Source organism: Notolabrus celidotus, chromosome 3 (assembly GCF_009762535.1).
Source record: "Notolabrus celidotus isolate fNotCel1 chromosome 3, fNotCel1.pri, whole genome shotgun sequence".
Classification (NCBI taxonomy): Eukaryota; Metazoa; Chordata; class Actinopteri; order Labriformes; family Labridae; genus Notolabrus; species Notolabrus celidotus.
Window position 1 is genome coordinate 20,640,509 of NC_048274.1, and position 18,380 is coordinate 20,658,888.

The 18,380-nt window shown below is 40.9% G+C and overlaps 1 protein-coding gene across 1 annotated transcript in view; it reads left to right on the forward strand.

Moving 5' to 3' along the window:
- The window catches only part of LOC117810734 (carbohydrate sulfotransferase 8-like), a 196,278-nt gene that overhangs the window by 173,337 nt on the left and 4,561 nt on the right, over window positions 1-18,380 (forward strand). Inside the window, 2 exon segments of the mRNA XM_034680669.1 lie at window positions 15,099-15,136; window positions 17,956-18,379. Coding sequence (XP_034536560.1) covers window positions 15,099-15,136; window positions 17,956-18,379 — 462 coding nt within the window.

Sequence of the window (18,380 nt, forward strand, 5' to 3'; positions counted from 1 at the left end):
ATGTGATCTGATTATTCATAAGCTCCAACTTTTTACACGTCATTTTAATTTAATATGTAGAGATTTAATCATATAGATATAATGGCATATGTTAACAAGGTATTTTTATAATCATTTGCTTTACTTGTAGTAAATGTAACTTTTATATCAGCATGAGATGCTGTCCATGCTCCAAAAGGGCAATGAATCATCGAGTGTCCTAACCAGCTGAATAAGCAAGTGTTCACACCTTTTGTAGGTCTCATTTGTTGTGTATTTATTCATTTGCAGTCTAACATGTTGTGGGGATAAGAGGAATAAAGCTTTTGCTGAAGTAAGCTCTCCTATTGTTGTCTTGTATCAGCAGCAGGGAGGAGAGGAGTGGAGCAAAGCCACTGCAGAGCGAGCGGCCTGGAACTGTGCATTACATTTCTTCAATTTTATGAATGTTATCATGTTTATGAGTTTGAGTTTGGAGAAAAAGCAACTTGTTCCGTATAATATGACTGACTGCATGAGCTTGTGGGGAAGCAGAAATATTTGCTGTGTGCTGATTATTGAGAGTTGTTGACAGCTTTTGTTGATGTCATCAATATTTGTTGTGAAAGAGGTCTTTGTTTGAGGTGATGCTTCATACAGATGTTCATAAATCAGGTTTGTTTTGTGCTGGAGCTTATGAGCATTTCATTTTTTGCCTTAGACATTGTGGTAAAAACAACACATTATTGATTCCTTGACAGGCCAAAAGAGAGTAAATGAGCAAATAGGGACTCCAAAAATGGATTTGTCATCTGCATATCAAGAGATTATAGCAGAGATAAATGTGTTTTTAATCTTAACTGTCTTTTGTCTGCACTAAATCCTGCAACAACTGACTAGGATAAGATCTGAAATCAGTAAAGAGTATTCTGTCATGGGCACTGTGACTGTCTGGGTTTTGCATAAATGAATACTCAAGTCAGGCCAAGTCAAGTCAGTTTTATGTATACACCGCAATATCACAAATCACAAAGTTTTGCCTCAAGGAGGATTTCAATCCACATGCATCTCTCCCTTTCCTCAGACCACTTATGTATGTCTTATAATTTCTCATCATCATTTTATTGAAGAAAATAGGTCAGGACATTATTTTCGTCTCACTTACACAGAAAGCCATCACAAGACAAGAAACATTTGATATTAGAACAAACCGTCAGAAAGAAAGCAAAAGAGGGATCCCACTCTCAGGACAGTGATTCAGTAGAGTTGTAAAGTGTCCACTTTTTCCCACAGACAATGTTACATAACTCACAATTTGAGCATGTCATGCCTGAATCTGCAAAAAACTTTTGAAGCTGAATCATCAGAACAAAAATGAGTGGGCTCCAAAATATCTGAATCCACCATAAAAAGTACAAGTTTGTGTAAAAATACAAATTTTCTGGGTCTTGGTTTACCACAACTTCTTCAGATGCATGACGGCAAAAACATCTGATCATTTTCTGTGACTGTGTCTGTTCACGAGCATCATGGAGCTCAGTAGAAGTTTATTATCTCAGGATAAACCCCCTTGAGATGCATCATCCGAGGGGGTCGAGGGAGATATTTTACAAGGATTTGAATAAGCAAATAAATACACAATATTCTCACTCAGAAAATAAAACATGAAGCACTAACAATGTTTTTTTATCTCTATTAAGAAATAGTTAGTTCTGGGCCACCTTTTTTTTTTTTTTACAGAGGGGCAGATTTGTGATTATTACCATCCTATAATTACAGCTTTACTCCAATATTGAGGAAATGTCATTACCCAATATTTGTAATTGTGTACGGTTTAATGCGGTCTTCTTTCTTCACACTGCCATCAATATAGAGTTTGTAGGCACTGCAGCTTTCTTCACAGCATGTCTGACATCTCTTCTTCAATGACTAGTCATCTCAGTACTCGTGCTTCAGATACATGAGAGCACATCACTCCTCTCATGTCATCATCAGCTCTTTTGAATCATTGTCTTTTTCTAGCTGTTCCTGTGCAACTTCCAAGACAGCACTCGGAAGCTCAGTGTGCAGATTTTGTTGTGTGAACTCTCGAATTTCAGGCACCATAACAGAAGATCTCCATGAACTGTGTGGACTTTTTGAATTGCATTTGCTTCCTATTTTCATAGGCAAGGTAGTGGTTTACAAAAGAAGCACTGCAGTTCGTACTCTGTTCTCCAGCATCTAAACAAGATGTGTGCCAATTAAAGCCTCCTGCACTTCGTCTCGGCCAACATAATTCACTTAACCTGGGCCCTGTGGCTGACAGGTAGCATTTGTTTACACATTCTTCCTCATGCAGGCTGTCAAACCCCATCCTCTACACGGTCTTAAAACAAGCCACCTCCCACCACAGCCCCACAAACACTCTCTGACTATCTGACTCTCTGTTTCCATGGAAATCAGCCCTAGGAAGTCTTTGCGTCTCCTAACCTTGAAAGTACCCAAAGCAGGATCGGCTCTGAGAACATATTTTAGTCAAAATGAATTGTCATAATGGTAATTGTGCTGCATTTGATACCCCCCTTTCAGCAGCCTCCTATCTGTGTGGTTCATTATTCCCCCTCCTGCTGTGTTTAGCGCCCCAGTGTTAGCAGCATGAAAAAGGAATTTGAAGATTGCACAGAAAAGAAGCCCAATATTAGAGCAAATTAAAACATGAGGTAGATTTTGTACAGCCCCACAGAGGCATCTACTCTTTATCATCAAACCCTCTTTGAGGAGTTTTAAATGGGCTATGAAACTGTCTCATTGAATAATAATGCCTCTATATGATCAAAACCGAGAACCAGACCATCAGTGAGAGGACTGTCCACCTTTTAAGTACTTCTTTACACCTGTCACAAAGTCCTGTTGGGACAATTACATTGGCATTTTAACTGGCCAAGTTTCAGAGTGAGTAGTTATGAATGTAGGAGGAGATTTTTCTTGAGGACATACTCTTCATGCACTTAAAGGACAGGATAAACAAAGATACGAGAAGCAGAGTATTTAAAAACTATAAACATTAATTTTGCAGTCTGAAATAGATTTAGAGCATTGAGAGGATCTGGAACTGATCCTGAATGTTCTTTTTTCTCCTGCCTTATTTATGAAATAAACTGTAAGCCAAGACTTTGTACATTCAGAGGAGGTCAAAGTTGATAAAAACGACTGGCTTCTATTACCTGGCTATGTTAAATACTTGATTCTGATTGGACAAAACCCTATAACAGTGATTAATTCTGAATTGCAAAAGCAATGTCAGGGAAAACCTGATCACACCAGAATGCCAAATCGTAAAGGAGTGTAGCACATTTCACCTCTACCTGTTGACACTGGCAAAAAAGTTAGCTCAAATTTGAATTCTCAAGCTGGTCGTTAGAGTCGGGAGTAGATGGCAGTTAGTGGGCAGTATGAGAACAGTCTGTGGAGCTGCTGTCTCCAACAAACTCATACGCACCACAAACACTGCCACCAAAATCATCAGCCTCCCCACACCCAACCTATCTGACCTCCCCACACCCAACCTGGCTGACCTCCCCACACCCAACCTGGCTGACCTCAGCAACTGACCTCATCTGCCATCATACGCAGAGCAGGCACTATAAAACTGGAACCCCAACACTCCCTCTACTTATTCTTCACACTACTCCCATCTGGTCGCAGATACAGATCCCCACACTGTAGGTGAGCCCGGTTTGGCAGAAGCTTTGTCCCGTCGGCCATAGCACTGCTAAATAAAATGCCCATGTAATGTGTCCGGTGTGTATATATGTGAGATGATGTGCACCATTTGTGTTTTATACATGTATTCTTGTACAGACGGTGACAACAAATCTCCTTATTAAGGACAAATAAGATCGATCGTTCCATCCATCCATCCATCCATCCATCCACCAATCCATCCATCCATCCATCCATCCATCCATCCATCCATCCATCCATCGGGCCCCAACGAAATCTGATAGGAAAAGTAGAGCAGGAGCCTGTCCCTCAATCAACAACAGCAGAGCTAGTGAGTTGGTCTCATAGTTGCTGATCGCTACAAAGTAAAAATTTAAAGTTGTTACATTTGCTTAATTTATTTTGAAAGGTATGCAAGTTGTGCAAAGCTCTAAGAAGAAATAGAGCTGGATGAAGACAGTAATGTCAACATAAATATTCCTGTAAAAATCCTGCTCACCTTGCCTAACATAACCTTCACTGGAAATGCTGAGTTTGATGTAAAGTAGGCAGGTCAAAGTTTAAACTTATTCAGGCAGACAAGACCCCTTCACTTCACATCAGCGCCCTGCTTATGCTGTTTGGTTTCTAATTTTCATAGCCTCTCATTCACTTAGCTTTATCCCTTACATAACATATATGCTGTCCTTGCTACAGAGCTTTGTGTTACTGTTATATCATTGTTAGGATAAAGTCTCCCAGAAGAAACTAAGGATTCTCAGCTAAATTACTATACCTAAGCAACCAGGACTGCTAGTTGTGTTAGCTACAGTATAATGGGGGTGGCTGGATGATACTTGCATTTTTAAAAGTTTCAATTGTTGGTTTATTTTTATTTTACTTTTATGATCTCAGATGAATACATTGCATTGCTACATCCTGAAAGCACAGTGTTTGACATAGACCAATATGTAGTTCAATGAAATTATTTTCTTTCATACCCTTCCAAAATAGCTGCACACCTTACAGAACAAAATATTTTCTACACAAGGTGTACAACATTTTCACCATAATGTCCTGTTCACACCAGACGCGAACGATCACGCCTTGTGCAAATATACGCAAAAATGTTTTGTGTTTACTCGCTGTATTCGCACCAATGACTCCCTCAATTCCCGTGTCAAAATCACAGGCTCCTGTGCCCAAGACAAGCAAATTTTTGCGAAAGGGAGGGGGGAGTTCCCACATGACACTAGTCTGTTGTTATAAAACAAGGTTGAGCTTGCGGACATTAAATGGGGAAGCTGGTTGTGCTAAAGGGGACAGAGCTAACTCCCTACTACAACCCATAGCTGGATTGAAGTGACAGACAAAGTTTTTCACAATTTACAACATAATCCTCCTCACTATCTGTCCTCACAGTGAGCTCCTGTTTATTCCTGATCCCATGAAAAGTAGGTAGTGTTACAAAGTGTAGGGAAGCTGCACAGAGATAGAATCAAAGTGTCCCATATATTCCAGTCATTTGCACAAAATCGCACCATTCGTGTCGCCCAATTTGCGCAATTCACGCTGTCAGACTACTACCGTCTATTTTCGTCTCTACATTGACTTTACATGTAATTCATGCAATAAAAAAAGCCTCTGGGCTTTGTTTTGACTTTTTAAACGAGTTAAGTGTATAAATTATCAATAAACTGCTGGTGTTAAGAAATATGCTGAGACAAAACAATATGTACCCTTCCCTTATAGAGAATCCTAACTTCACAGTGTCAGAAGTAGGAGTGATGTTGTGATGGGAGTGATGATGCAGAGGCGGATCAGCTGCCTCAGAGCAGGAGAAGCAAAGTGCTCTGAAAATAGTGCAAAGGTGTTAATGCAGCAGCACAGCCTCACATCATAAATAGTCTTCCACCGAGCCCTGTCTTTATCTCACTGAATGTTGATGTAGTCTTTGTATGCTCAGCCTGTGCTCTGCCACAGACAATAATAAGCCTGAGCATGTGTTATTTATGGTGTGAGGGAGGCACACACTGATTTAATGTGGTGGGGGGATTGGAGGATGTATCCTCTTCTTCCATTTGAATTGCATCTAATGAGGGAGCAGACCTCTGATGATTTACAGGTTTCTCTTGACCTTCATGTGAGGTCAAAGGTGGAAGGGGGACCCACATCAGGGTATCATGTAAATTAAAGGTTTTACTAATAAATCTGTCCTCGTGTGTTCCCTCTGAGGAGCCGTAAAAAAAGAGATTAGATGGAAGAGGTCAGAAAATGTCATTATGGGGTTGGTAGTCTCGGAAAACTAGCATGAATTTGAATGTAGCATGTCTTCAGGACGCCGTCTAACTCCTCCCCCCCTTCCCCTCGGAGCGCCTCCAAAACAACGCCCCCGCTCACATGCACGAGCGCTGCTGATTCATGACCATATGATCGTGACTGATTCAAAACTGGTCCTCACCAAAACATTATCAAAGTTAAAAACACAAACAAACATGGCAATTTTTAGTACTCACAACTGTCATGCTAGCATTATCCAGTTGTACTGGTGACAGGATATCAGGAGAAAAGTTATAACACATGTAATACTGTAACAGCTCTACTGTTTGTTAAACATGTTCAGTGTAGATGCTCTTAACTCCTACAGTGTTGACAGGTAGTGAAGGCAGCATCAAGGAGAGGATGTGTGAGAGAGTGTGCGAGGCGAGCGGCAGAGAGGAGAGATGAGGAGAAGTTCTTCATTCATTCAAACATTGATTGTTGCTTTGTTGGTTGGCGTGATCACGGCCGACAGTGACCAATTATTAAAGATCAACCTGTTCACGAAACGGGCTCGTCATCCCTCAGCGTCCGGACGGATGCTACGATACATATACATTTTCTGTTGGACTTACTAAATGTCATTAATTCTTTTGCTTGTCAGAGCCCCCCAGTCGGTAGAGTAAGGGGTAGCAGAGGCAGGGGACGGGGAGTGCACGCCGGGGAAATGTACGCACAGGAGGCGGGCAGAACAACAGGATGGGATTTGATTGGTTTAAAATTTTGGGACCCAAAAACGGTGATTGGTTGGTGTTTTCCCAGGTTTACTCCGGCTGTAGATAGCAGCTGTTCTTCGCTCTTTTTTAGAAACACATTATGTATTGATTGCCATCGGGACATAAAGATCATTTTAACCAGTATAACAAAAAGTGTATCTAAATCTGACTACCAACCCCAGCTTTAAGAGGTGAAGCTGAAGAGGCAGGCTGATATGATACAAATACAAGTTAGAGAGACACTGTTGCCCTTTGAGAGAGCAACACATGATGTTTAATTCAAACCATACAATGTGAATGTCAGCACATGTTCATACTCACATCTCACACCCTCTGTCTTCGTCTTTCACCTCACTCATGTCAGGCTCTTAATGTTCTATAGATGTATATGAGCGGCTGTTGGATCTTTAACTATAATGTAACACAAAAAATACAGTCACATGACCTTTATTGACCTTTATAGAAAAGAGGAAGGGGCTGCAGCAACTTTGACAGAAGTCTAAACAAGGCTGCATAGGAAATGTCATTCGATTGTTGAACGCCTGCAAAAGACAGCATCATTTGGAATGAATAATAAAACACATTTTATGTACATGTACCATTCTGTCACGCACAGCATGCATACAATGGCACATCTGCTAACCTGCTTTTGTTTTAAATAACTTAGATCCAGGAGAGATGTTGCAACACAGATGCTGAATAAAAAATGCACAGCAGAAGAGAGATAAAGGAACAGTAACTAATAGCTGATATGCATTATTGTTTATCAGATTATACTGTCATGGCTGTACTGAACAATCTTTTTATACTTTGCTTTCTTTTTAAACATTACTAAGGTCCAAAGGAAATATTCCATCTTCAACTTCCCTGTACTGTCGTTCTACAGCCCGTAAATGTCCTCAAACAAACAGCCAACAGTGCAGACTAATAAGGTGTAATTACAACACAAGGCCAAAATCAGAAACTTCAAATGAGTACAGAAGCAATCAACGTGCATTATGCTGCAATAATGATATGGCTTTGTCATTTGGCTGAGAATTAGGCCTTTTATTTTCTTTCACTTTACAACCTTCTTCTGATGCCAGCTGCTTGCTCAAGGCTCTCAGCTCTGTCAGTGACAAGTCCAGGAGGCGAGAGGAGGAGGGAGCAATGACAGACCGAGAGGATTCTTTTATACAAACAAAGTAAAATTTCAAAAGACAAAATGTCTCAGAGCTTGGGTTTAAGATTTTAATTAGTGTACATGGTTATTATGATAAATATTAATTTTACAGCCAGCCAAGAACTTTGGCACCTCTCTTCACTGAAGAAGAGACTCTAAAAGATGACTCCGCTGTGAATCAGTCACAAGAAAGAGCAGTTAAACCACACTGTGAGGAAATTAAAGGGCCTGTCTATCAGTGGATGTGGATTTCCTGACCAGTTCCTGGCAGCAAACTGAAAACATTACCCAGTGGTTGGTCAAGCTAGTGAAGCATTTAGCAGCTAAAGAGCCACATATTTCCTCCGAGGGTTAGTAAAAACAAAAACAAAAAGTAAAAGGCAGTGGGCACTGTGTCTGGCACACACCCCATGTACAGAGGCTCTTTGTCGCAGCAGTCCCTGCTTCAACTACTTACTATGACCCTCTCTTCCCCTCTTTGCTCCCCTCATTTCCTTTCTCTCTCTTCAGTTGTCCTATCTATTAAAGACGTAAAAGCCATGAAATAACTTAGAAAACAAATATAAAGGACAGTTGCTATTCAACTTAATGTCATCATGCTGGCAGAGACCAAACAAATGCGAGTTAATGTTCTGGAACCGCTGCATGAGGAAAAAGCAACTTTTACCTAACTAATGTGTTCAGAGCTTCTTTCCACAAACCCAACAAAAAAGGTTTAATCATTACAATGTCATTAAATCAACTGAATGATTCTGCAGTGGAATGGCTCCTCTAAGTGTATTTATGTAAAAAAATTTTGTCAACCTTAGTATCATACTTTTATCTAAGAAGAAGCAGCATTTGAAGGTACTATTTGGTCAAGGTGGCCAAGAGCCATTGATGCGTTACCCTCTGTCTCAATTCCTACGGTCTAGGCTGTTTTTAAAAGATCGCTGCATTAGTGCAGTCCTTGAGTAAGAAAATGTTTCATCTTGGCAACTTTCCACCATTACATTGGATCTTTAAAAATTGTCCAGTATAGTAAAAATGTCATTAATACTGGTCTGAGTTGAGGCCATGACACTGTGTACTTGAACTCCTGCAGCCTGTTGCACTAGCTGTGTGTAAGCTCAAGCGGAGCCTAGTTTGAATGTAATTTCTAATTTAGGATGGAGTTTACACTCTTCTAACATTTTGGGCGTTGCACCAGCTGAGATAGTTCCAACGCAAGCCTAAATTACAACTTAATTCTTACACTTGGCTCCTAGTAGGTGTAAAGTCCTCCGTAGAGTATATTGGCTGTCATGGCGCATCGTTTTGAAAAGTGGGATGATTTGGAGGATGAGGCGATACAGAGGGTTCTCCCAGCTATATTACGTCGGCACCGCGATATCCGTGAGAGATTACATCCTTTAGAAAAATATGATGACCAAGATTTCCGCTCCTGAGTATTAACATATGTTGTAGTTGATAATTTTACCACACAATGTTATTATACACACACTGTTGAGTAAGGCTTTAGGCTATAGTTATCACCTTACTTTAGTTTGTTTCAACTGTTGGTCAGTTCTGAGACGATTAGGCACGAAAGATAACAGTGCATCAAAATTGGTGCTTTCCTCTGATTGGCTCCTGGAAGTGTAAACGTCATATCTGCGTCAATGTTTTGGTTAGTTTGAACGTTACAGTCTACTAGATCAGATGAACCTTACGTTTCTTTGGTGAAACCAAAGAATGACACAACTTAAGTTACAAACTAACTAGTGTCAACGTATGGTTTAGTGTGGACTTTACACTCTAATTTAGGACACAACTTATGCACGGCTGGTGCAACAGGCTGCAGTCCTCTGATTGGACAGTGTCACATGAAGTAGCTCTGGCCCAGTGTTTGAAACTTTAATTAACAAAGTTAGGGTACGTACAATATTGCTTTGAATACCAAGTTCTCCTGATAGTTGGAGCCTGGTTCCGACTGAAACAGCGGAAAGTATCTGTTTTCTGGTGTTTTGGTTGAATTTCCTTAACAGTACACTGTATTGCATTTTGATGTGTTATTGTTTCACTCTTTGCCAAACCTGGGCTTTGAGATGGGAACACAAGAGCGTCTTACAGCTTCCAAGTCTTTCTTCAAAACACGAGCCAGCCTTCAGAAGATGTTACACACGGTTTTAAGACGCCTCATATTTGGTCTTTAGAGATCCTCCACAGGCATGTCTTCAATCCTGATTCACTGATTGCTCACCCATCAACTCCCTCTCCTCCTCCTCCCCCAGCAGCTGCTCTCTCTGGCCCTGTCCTGGAGGATTTCAGCTCCAACAGAAACACTGTTTTATCTTTTACCACAACAAGTTAAAACATCAATGGAGCAGAGCTTAAAGCCTAATACCTCTGTTCTCGAGAGTTTTTACCTCTGATAAACCCTCACCAGCATGCCTGAGCCCTGTGTTCCCACACAGAGTCAAGTGGAGGAGGAGCGTGCGAGCAGAGTGCAGGTGTGGGTGGTTTTGTCAGGTGGAGAGGGGGGTGCAGCTGGTCAGGGTCACTGTTGCTCTGTGTGCTGAATGACTAATGAGAGGTTCATGGTGACGGCCTAGCCTTAATGGTGAGCCGGAGGAGCATCCGCCTTGTCTGGCTTCCAGCAGCCTCCTGGCCTGTCTCTGCTTCAAACCAGCCATTTAACAAGTTCTCCCAGAACATCGGGGCCACAATCCTTCACTTAACAAGCTCATTATTTCACATTGTTATTGTCCTTTGCTCCTCCTCAGCAACGGCAGTGGCAGGGAGAGGATGTTTGATGTGTGTCGCTGTTAGAGAGACGTACAAGGGTCTTTGAGAGGAAGGGATGATAATGGATCTGCTAATGATGTGGCCCTTGTTTATATGGATTCTGGCTGTAATGCTGGCTTGTCTGTATGAATATTCAGAGGCTTTGTGTCTGAGAGACAGAGAGAGAGGTGGATGCTCAAGGTTACCTTAGAGGGCAACAGAGGACAATGCCTGAGAGCTGATTCTGCTTTTAAATCAGCTTCTATCATTATGAAATTACAGAGGAATACTCAAAGAATGGTACTAGATGTCCTCTTTTGATCTTTGCTGTGAACTGTGGACTTTTTATGAGTTTACAAAAAGCATTGAGAGCTTTAACACACCAAAGCAGAACAACCAGGGATAGACATTTAATATCTACAGATAAAGACAGCTCAAGCTTTATTGACTGTCTGTTCTTAAAGAATGCAACATTACCTCACCAGACAATTGAAAAATGGGATGCATAAAGGACGATTCAAAGCAGAGGGATGAAAAATGATGAATGGACTACCAATGTTTCCCACATATTGACAATACCTGGACAGCCAGCCAGATCATCTGTCATGTGTTTAGGCATTTTGCAGATTTTTTTTTTTATCCATATGAGGTTGCTATTCCCCATCAATAAACAGACGTGCAATCTCTCTCTCTTTGCTTCACATATAGTATGTCTTCACACCTGCTCCACAGGTATCAGAGAGAAAAAGAGACATATGAGAAATGCTAATACATCCAACATTATTTTACAACTAATTGTTCTTATAGCTTTTTTCATGAACTCCTGTAACTTTATGATCTAGAGCAGGGGTTCCCAAACAGGGGGTCGGGACCCCCTGGGGGTTTGCCAGACACAAATAGGGGGTCGTGAGATGTCTTCAAGAATTTTATTTTTTTTTAGTTATCTAAAAATAGTAAATTTTACCCATTATAGTTAAAAAATATTGACAAATTAGTTGCTAACCTTGAAATAAAACCTTAAAAATAGAAAATGTAATGAGTTTTCTGCCTTTCTTTGTTGCCAGACACCTCCTTAGTTTAGGGTTAGTGAGCAGTTAATTATCAAAAGCATCAGTAGCAGCAGGTTAATTCATAATGGCACAGTAAACACAGCCACATGCACATATGAATGGCTGATTTTCTGCAGACCAGCTAAATGAAGCCACATTAAATCCCTCTGAGGGACAGTGGGGGTCATGAGTTTTTGGCATCTATATTTTGGGGGTCGCAGGCTGAAAAGTTTGGGAACCCCAAATCTAGAGGACATACCTTTCCATCCTCCTAGAATAAGAGCACTTTCATTATCTAACAGGACAGTAACCTTAAGGTATCAAAATAACAGAATCATCAGAATTACTTTGTTTATTATGTTATTTCATGTTGTATTGTATCATATCTCATTGTATCATATAGTATCGTATTGTATTGTCATGTGTGATGAATGTATAGTTACATCAATACTCATTTATTTTTATAACACCCATACATTTATCCTGAATCATAATGCAGCAGAGGATTTTTTTCTGAGAATGTTACAGGGAACAGCAACAACAACTCAGAACAGTATCTAATCCCCTTAACCCAACTTTTAGAATACACCTTGGAATAATAATCCACTTTTGGATCAGTTATAAAATCACTTTCGGAGAAAAAAAACTCTTCTACTTCAGCTGTTACATCTTAATGTGGGACTGGATGAATTTTCTGCATTGCACATAGATGAAACATCAGCCTTAACAATTTATCATTGTTTCTCTCTGCAGCAGTAAAAATCAATAGCATAGTTATACTGAGTGGAATTGACCGAGTGTGAAATTGCAATCATACAGCAACTATTACCTTCAACGAAACAGACACTACAGAGATAAATTATGTTTACAAATACCCCTGAAATTCAGTTAACATTGTTTTGCTGCTTGTTTTAGTTATGCTCTGTCATGGACAAGTGTTCCTCTACTTAAATGTAATTTAGCACACGTACTGGATAGAGCGCAACCAGGGCCATAACCAGAGTTTAGAAAATTAGAGAGGTTCAGAATGTTTGATATATCGTATTCAAGTTATCTCGGGCATGCAAAATTCATGCCCAAATAATGCCTTCAGATTTCACCCAGCTCTGCAATAAATATACATTAACAATTGTATAACCCAGGTGCATTTTCAGCCCGTGTATCTTATGGGTATCAAAAATAAAAAAAAACAGTGGTCATTTCCTTTTTTTTTTGTATTTGATAAAATCCAAAAATGAAAATAGAAGTACAAGGTGTTTTTCCATTTCATGGTGAAAAATGGGTCAGCAAAATGTCAAAACTAATTTCATTTCCTTTTTAGTGTATCAAAAAATGTAATCACTAAGAGACAGAAACAAAAGTGAAAGGGCATCTGCCCTACAGCTACTCTCTCTCTCTCAGCATGTCAGACTCTCTGCACTGGAGGGCTGGATCAACGATTACCTGAGCCTCCTGTTGATGCTGGTTGATGCACAGCAAAGAGATGACAAACCGCTTCCTCTTCAGTAAGCAGGAACATCAGCCTCCCACCATAACCAAACATCATTCCTCATGAGTCACACGTCAACCTGACCCCCTAAGCCCAACCCAATCAGAATCAGTGCAGGGCAGTAGCATTCCTCTACAAGTCTTTTCAAAGTAAAAGCCATCCAATGCTTTATACATTGACTGGAGCCAATTTTTGCTGTCTTGATTTGAAAACATGACTGAGGTAGACCTTGGTGAACGCATAGGTGGTTAAGGCCAGAAGTGCAACATTTCAGAAACAGAGCTGACTTCCTATTCGTAACAAAATTCAAAGATCTAACTTATTCATTCCAGTTATTTCAGATCCTTTTCATAACAGCTTTTAAAAAATGTCTAAGATACCATTTGCTGAACAGGACAAGAAGGGGTCAGGTTCAAAAGTGTCAGCTTGAATCCAATTTAACCTTGTTGCTTTTCATTTATACAGTTTCTCTTTTAAATTACAGAAACAAATATTTCAATGGGGGTCACATATTCAAAGTTCTTTCTAAATTGTATGAACATTTTTTATCCTGATCTGTCAGCAGCTCAGAGGACTGCCACTATAAAAGGTTTAAAGCTGGACTGAAGGTGTGACATGGAATGGGGTAGTGCGACAGAAATGACACCAGCAGCTGTGACAAACTCGTAACCACGTCCAGACCAAACAGCCCTCAGACGGAACCAATTAAACCTTTGGAGAATTCAATTACCACCTTGATGGGGCTTTCAACATCAATAACTAAGCGTGTATCCTGACAAGAAGGCCAAGGCTGTAAGGGGCTCGTATAGTGCTCCATCAGTTTAGAACAGCAGACACTGAATGATTGTTGTGCTTGGATGTGTTACCCTGGCAGTGGTATCTGTGTGTTGTGATAAATATTCATTTTGTTTCTACATTTTACACTGATATGACAGATATACATCCTACATGTGCTATCATCAAGGTTGGAAGATCAAATAGCACAGCAGCCCCAAAACAAGATTAGAAAATGTCACACATCACCTCCTTAGCCCCCTCCTCTTCTCTTTTTACCTCCTCTGTGTCTCGTTCAGAAGAATGAAGACAGGCAAAGACTCAGACAGCAACGCTGGGCTCTCCAGCGCATACTAATCTAAAACAACATTGCATCTGGGCAGCACATTTGATTCCCTCCCCAGCGAAGCGTGGTTAAATGCGAGATAGGGATCCGCAGATCTCATTACTTAGGGAAGGTTGTGGCCTGCATCTAAACCCCCCCTTCCCCTAGTCGTGTTCAGGTTCCTATCACTTCCAACCCTGGAATTGGAAGTGACAGGCCACTCAGGCGGAGGTGTCTGCGTCCCCCCCATCAGCAGCAATGCAGCCCTACTCAGAGCTGTCAGCCTGATTATCTATCAGTGGGATGGGGGGGACCTAAGGAAAGGAGATGTCCAGCTGGAGACAGAGCGCTAAACGTGTTGTCTGTCCTGCTGCCACACATCTGCCGATACGCATCCCACCTGTCCCCGAGGCTGCCACAAAACCAATCTGTATGTCTTTATCACTCTCCTGCCGTCCCAGAGAGTCAACTATCTCCCTCAGTTTTGTTTAATTTCTTTCTTTACCTTCTTTCTTTCTCTCTTCCCCCAGATTTAAAACAAATGGCATCTCCTTTTATCTGTCTTTCCTGTGTCTTTTTTTCCTCCCCCTGTCTCATCCTCACTTCTTGCTACTGGCACACAACTCATTTACCAACTTTTCATGCTTGTGGCAGCTCATTACACAGATAGAGCTACCTGTCTTCCTTCCGTGGACTAGTTGATCATCGGTGGTTTTCCTGCAGATCAAAAGCAGACATGTTAAGTGATAGGAGGCGTTAAATTATTGCAGCCTCTGATGCATCTAAGGCTCCTCACTCTCCTCCACAAGGACATAAAAACCATGTTGTTTACTTAAGCACTGATTTTTCCTGTCTCTTCTCTCTTCTGTCTCCCCAGGCGTGAAGCTTGGAAGCACTCCACGGCAGTCCAGAGAGGTAAGTGTTTACTCCACTTCTCCCAAAACACAGATATAAAGGTTGTTCCCAACTGTTATCTGTAGCTAAAAGTGATTGTCGGCCTTGTACCTCTCAGCATGTCTGATAGCATCAGTCTGGAGAGGCTGACCTCACACTGTGCGTTCAGCTACTCAGACTTCACTGAGCAAAGAGTCCCAGTCCAACCAGAGCCAAACCCTCCAGGGTGTGATACGATGTTCCTGCAACTCTTACAGCAGAACATTGTTTTCATGTGATCACATTTTCTGGTTTATTTGTATCTTGTAGCTGAATTAAGAAAGGCCAAAATGATTCAAAAGAAGTTCAATTATTCATCAGTTCTTTCCAGCAACAAAGCGACATGATTAGCCAGCTATCTAAGACTGTCTGTTTATCTCCATGCACCCAACTTCCCAGAGTAATTTGCATCAATGCAAGCTTGCTGTCATTTGATCACATAATGTTCAAATTAAAGCTTAGAAGTTTTAATGGTCAGTTATGAGGGGTTAAATAAGTCTGAAATTACCCAACAGTATATATAAAGGTTTTGACCTTGGCCTTTATAATGGGACTTGGTATCATAAAAAAGAACAGGATCACATATCCTTTCAACCTGTTGGCAATCTCAAAACACAGTGGCTTTCATCTGATGACAATATATGGCTCTGGGAGAAATGGCAAACTTGTTCAGCATTCAGTATAGCCAGCAGTGAGCGTTGAACGACCTCCTGGGAAGACTGCTTTTCTTGCACTACCTTGATGGCTGTCCAATTAGTGACTTGAGAAGTAACCATCTGTTTAGATCTAAAGTGAAGTGAAATTTGCCCCTCGATACATTTGCAAAATCCACACTGTGATTTATTGGTTCATTACATCCCACTGAGTAGCACCTGTTCATCTGTTTGGTGTAACTGAGTCTCAGTTTCACTGTAAATAGTGACTTAAAGAAAATCTTCACTCTGACTTACTTCTATGGTGTGAACCCACAAAAAGAAACCCACTTCCCACTTTCAATGAATGGATCCCAAATTTGCAGAATAAGTAACATCCTGATTCAGATTGGTATAAATCATTCTGAGCATTCAAGGACGTGTCAACATTGACTAGCTCTCTCAACACAGCCTCGAGCAGATTTCATTGTCAGATTACCCTGGTGATAGCTGAAATGTCATTACCATAAATTGCGTTCCACTTACTTTAGCTCTGCACACAGACTGGTCTGCATACACTAAAGCCTCATGTTGGTACATGATTACTCACTACTTTAAATATACATACTACAAACCGAAACCAGACATCTTCCCAAACTGAAATCCAGACCCCTAGATAAAGATTCTGTTTTTAATTAGAATCTGTAAAGAAAGATTTTCCTGATAAGCCTAAAGAAGTCACAGTTGTCTGACACATTTTCAGGCAGTGTCTATATAAACAGAAAAATAACTCTTAAAAAACTCATTTAGCATCAAAGTCTGTCAGGTTTGAAACCATCTTGCGGATGCTGCATATTCTTTTTATGTAGCTTTCCTACAGTTTGTGGTCGCAAATTTTTCACAGGAGCAGAAAGTTGTGCAGAGGTCTTCCCCTCTTCAAAACAAACAAACACAATATTGAGGTCTGTGTCAACCTGTGATCTTCAGTGCCCACAGGGTGTCCAGTGAACCACTACTAGCGTCTATATAATCACCATCACCACCTCTCACAGTTGAAGTAAAAAACAGGGGGTTTTTTTCGTGCCATTTGGTTTCACTCTTTTTTTCTACAGAAGACATGCACTCTTTCCACTAGCATCTGAAATATTGCTTTGCGTTGGGATTTGTGCACACAAAATTGATGACTTACTGTCTTCATCTACTTTGCTGTTTAATTTATCTGTACTGTGTAAAAACACCCAAAACATATTATTTGTATCCACATAAATGTCATCTCCTACTTCTTCCCAACCCTACTTTATCATACTATTATTACAAAGTTCAAATAGCTGAACAGGCAGCTGCACCATGTTTAACTCCAAAACAATGCATGAATGAGGTTTCTATGTCAGACATGCAGCACTCATACGATTGTATCCTTCCTGAGCTGACCCCTGCTTGCTCTCGTCTCTGCTGCCATCGTCAGCACCAATGAGAGCCTCACATCAGTGCAAACCCTGAAGTACGTGCTGTCTGGTGAATAGCTTGCTGCCCTGCTCTCGCCTAGCACATTAAACAGACAGGGAGGAACCACTCCTTCCCTTTTCTTCCCCTCCAGATGTCTCTGCAGATGAAAGAATATGACCATTTAAGTCATGAGGGGGATGAGCAGAGATTCATGACAATCTCATCACCTTGTCTGTTGTAAAATTAAAATTCTACATCCAGACCATTGGCTTTATGATGCCATTACAGCATTTAATTGAAATAAAATGTCAGAATGCATGATGGCCCAAGGCATCAAATGATGCTAATCAAGCAGTAGATGATTCTAATTTAGATTCCCCATTAAGTGTTTATAAGACATTTATATGACATTACAGCACAGTTTACTGATAGGTCAGAGATTGCGTTAGGCAGTGTGACATTTGCATGCAACAAAGTGAGACCTTTTGTTTAAGGGGCAGAGAAACAGCAACATCAAGTGGCGTAGTTAAGTACTGCGTGCCTCATGTGTGGTAAATGTCATAGTACACAGAAATAAAACACAGATTTACCAACTCATTGTATATTCATTCTGCATTCATTCGACATGTTTTTTCCTCCATAAGTCATTATAATCTGAAAGTGCTTTTGGTGTAAAAATGATGTCTTCTACTGACAGCTGTCATTGTTGTCTTTGTTTTACAGACTCTTTCAACGCAGGACAGAGAAAGAGGCAAATCTGACCATTTTCAAGACCATCCAGCAGCAGAAGGCATCTTGTCCAGCCCGATCCCTCCCATGCAGTTTCCACACTTTGAGGAGAGAAGACAGACAGCCACCCCAGGTTCCCGTGAGCAGGACATTGGCTCCCTCCATGTCTCCAAAAGACAACGCAAACTGCTGAAAACAAGTCCACCAATTCATCAAAACAACAATAGCGTTTCCTCATCCTCCACCTCTCCCTCCGTCTCTTCTGTTTCCTCCTTCCCAACCTTCATGGGCTCTCTTCCCCCTGAGACCCGTAAAAAGCTCTCTGAAATACTGGAAGCGCGTCGTCAGCTGATGAAAGAGATGTGTGCAAAGTACAAAAGCAGCATCTCTAGGACCATCACTCGACATCATGTGAAACA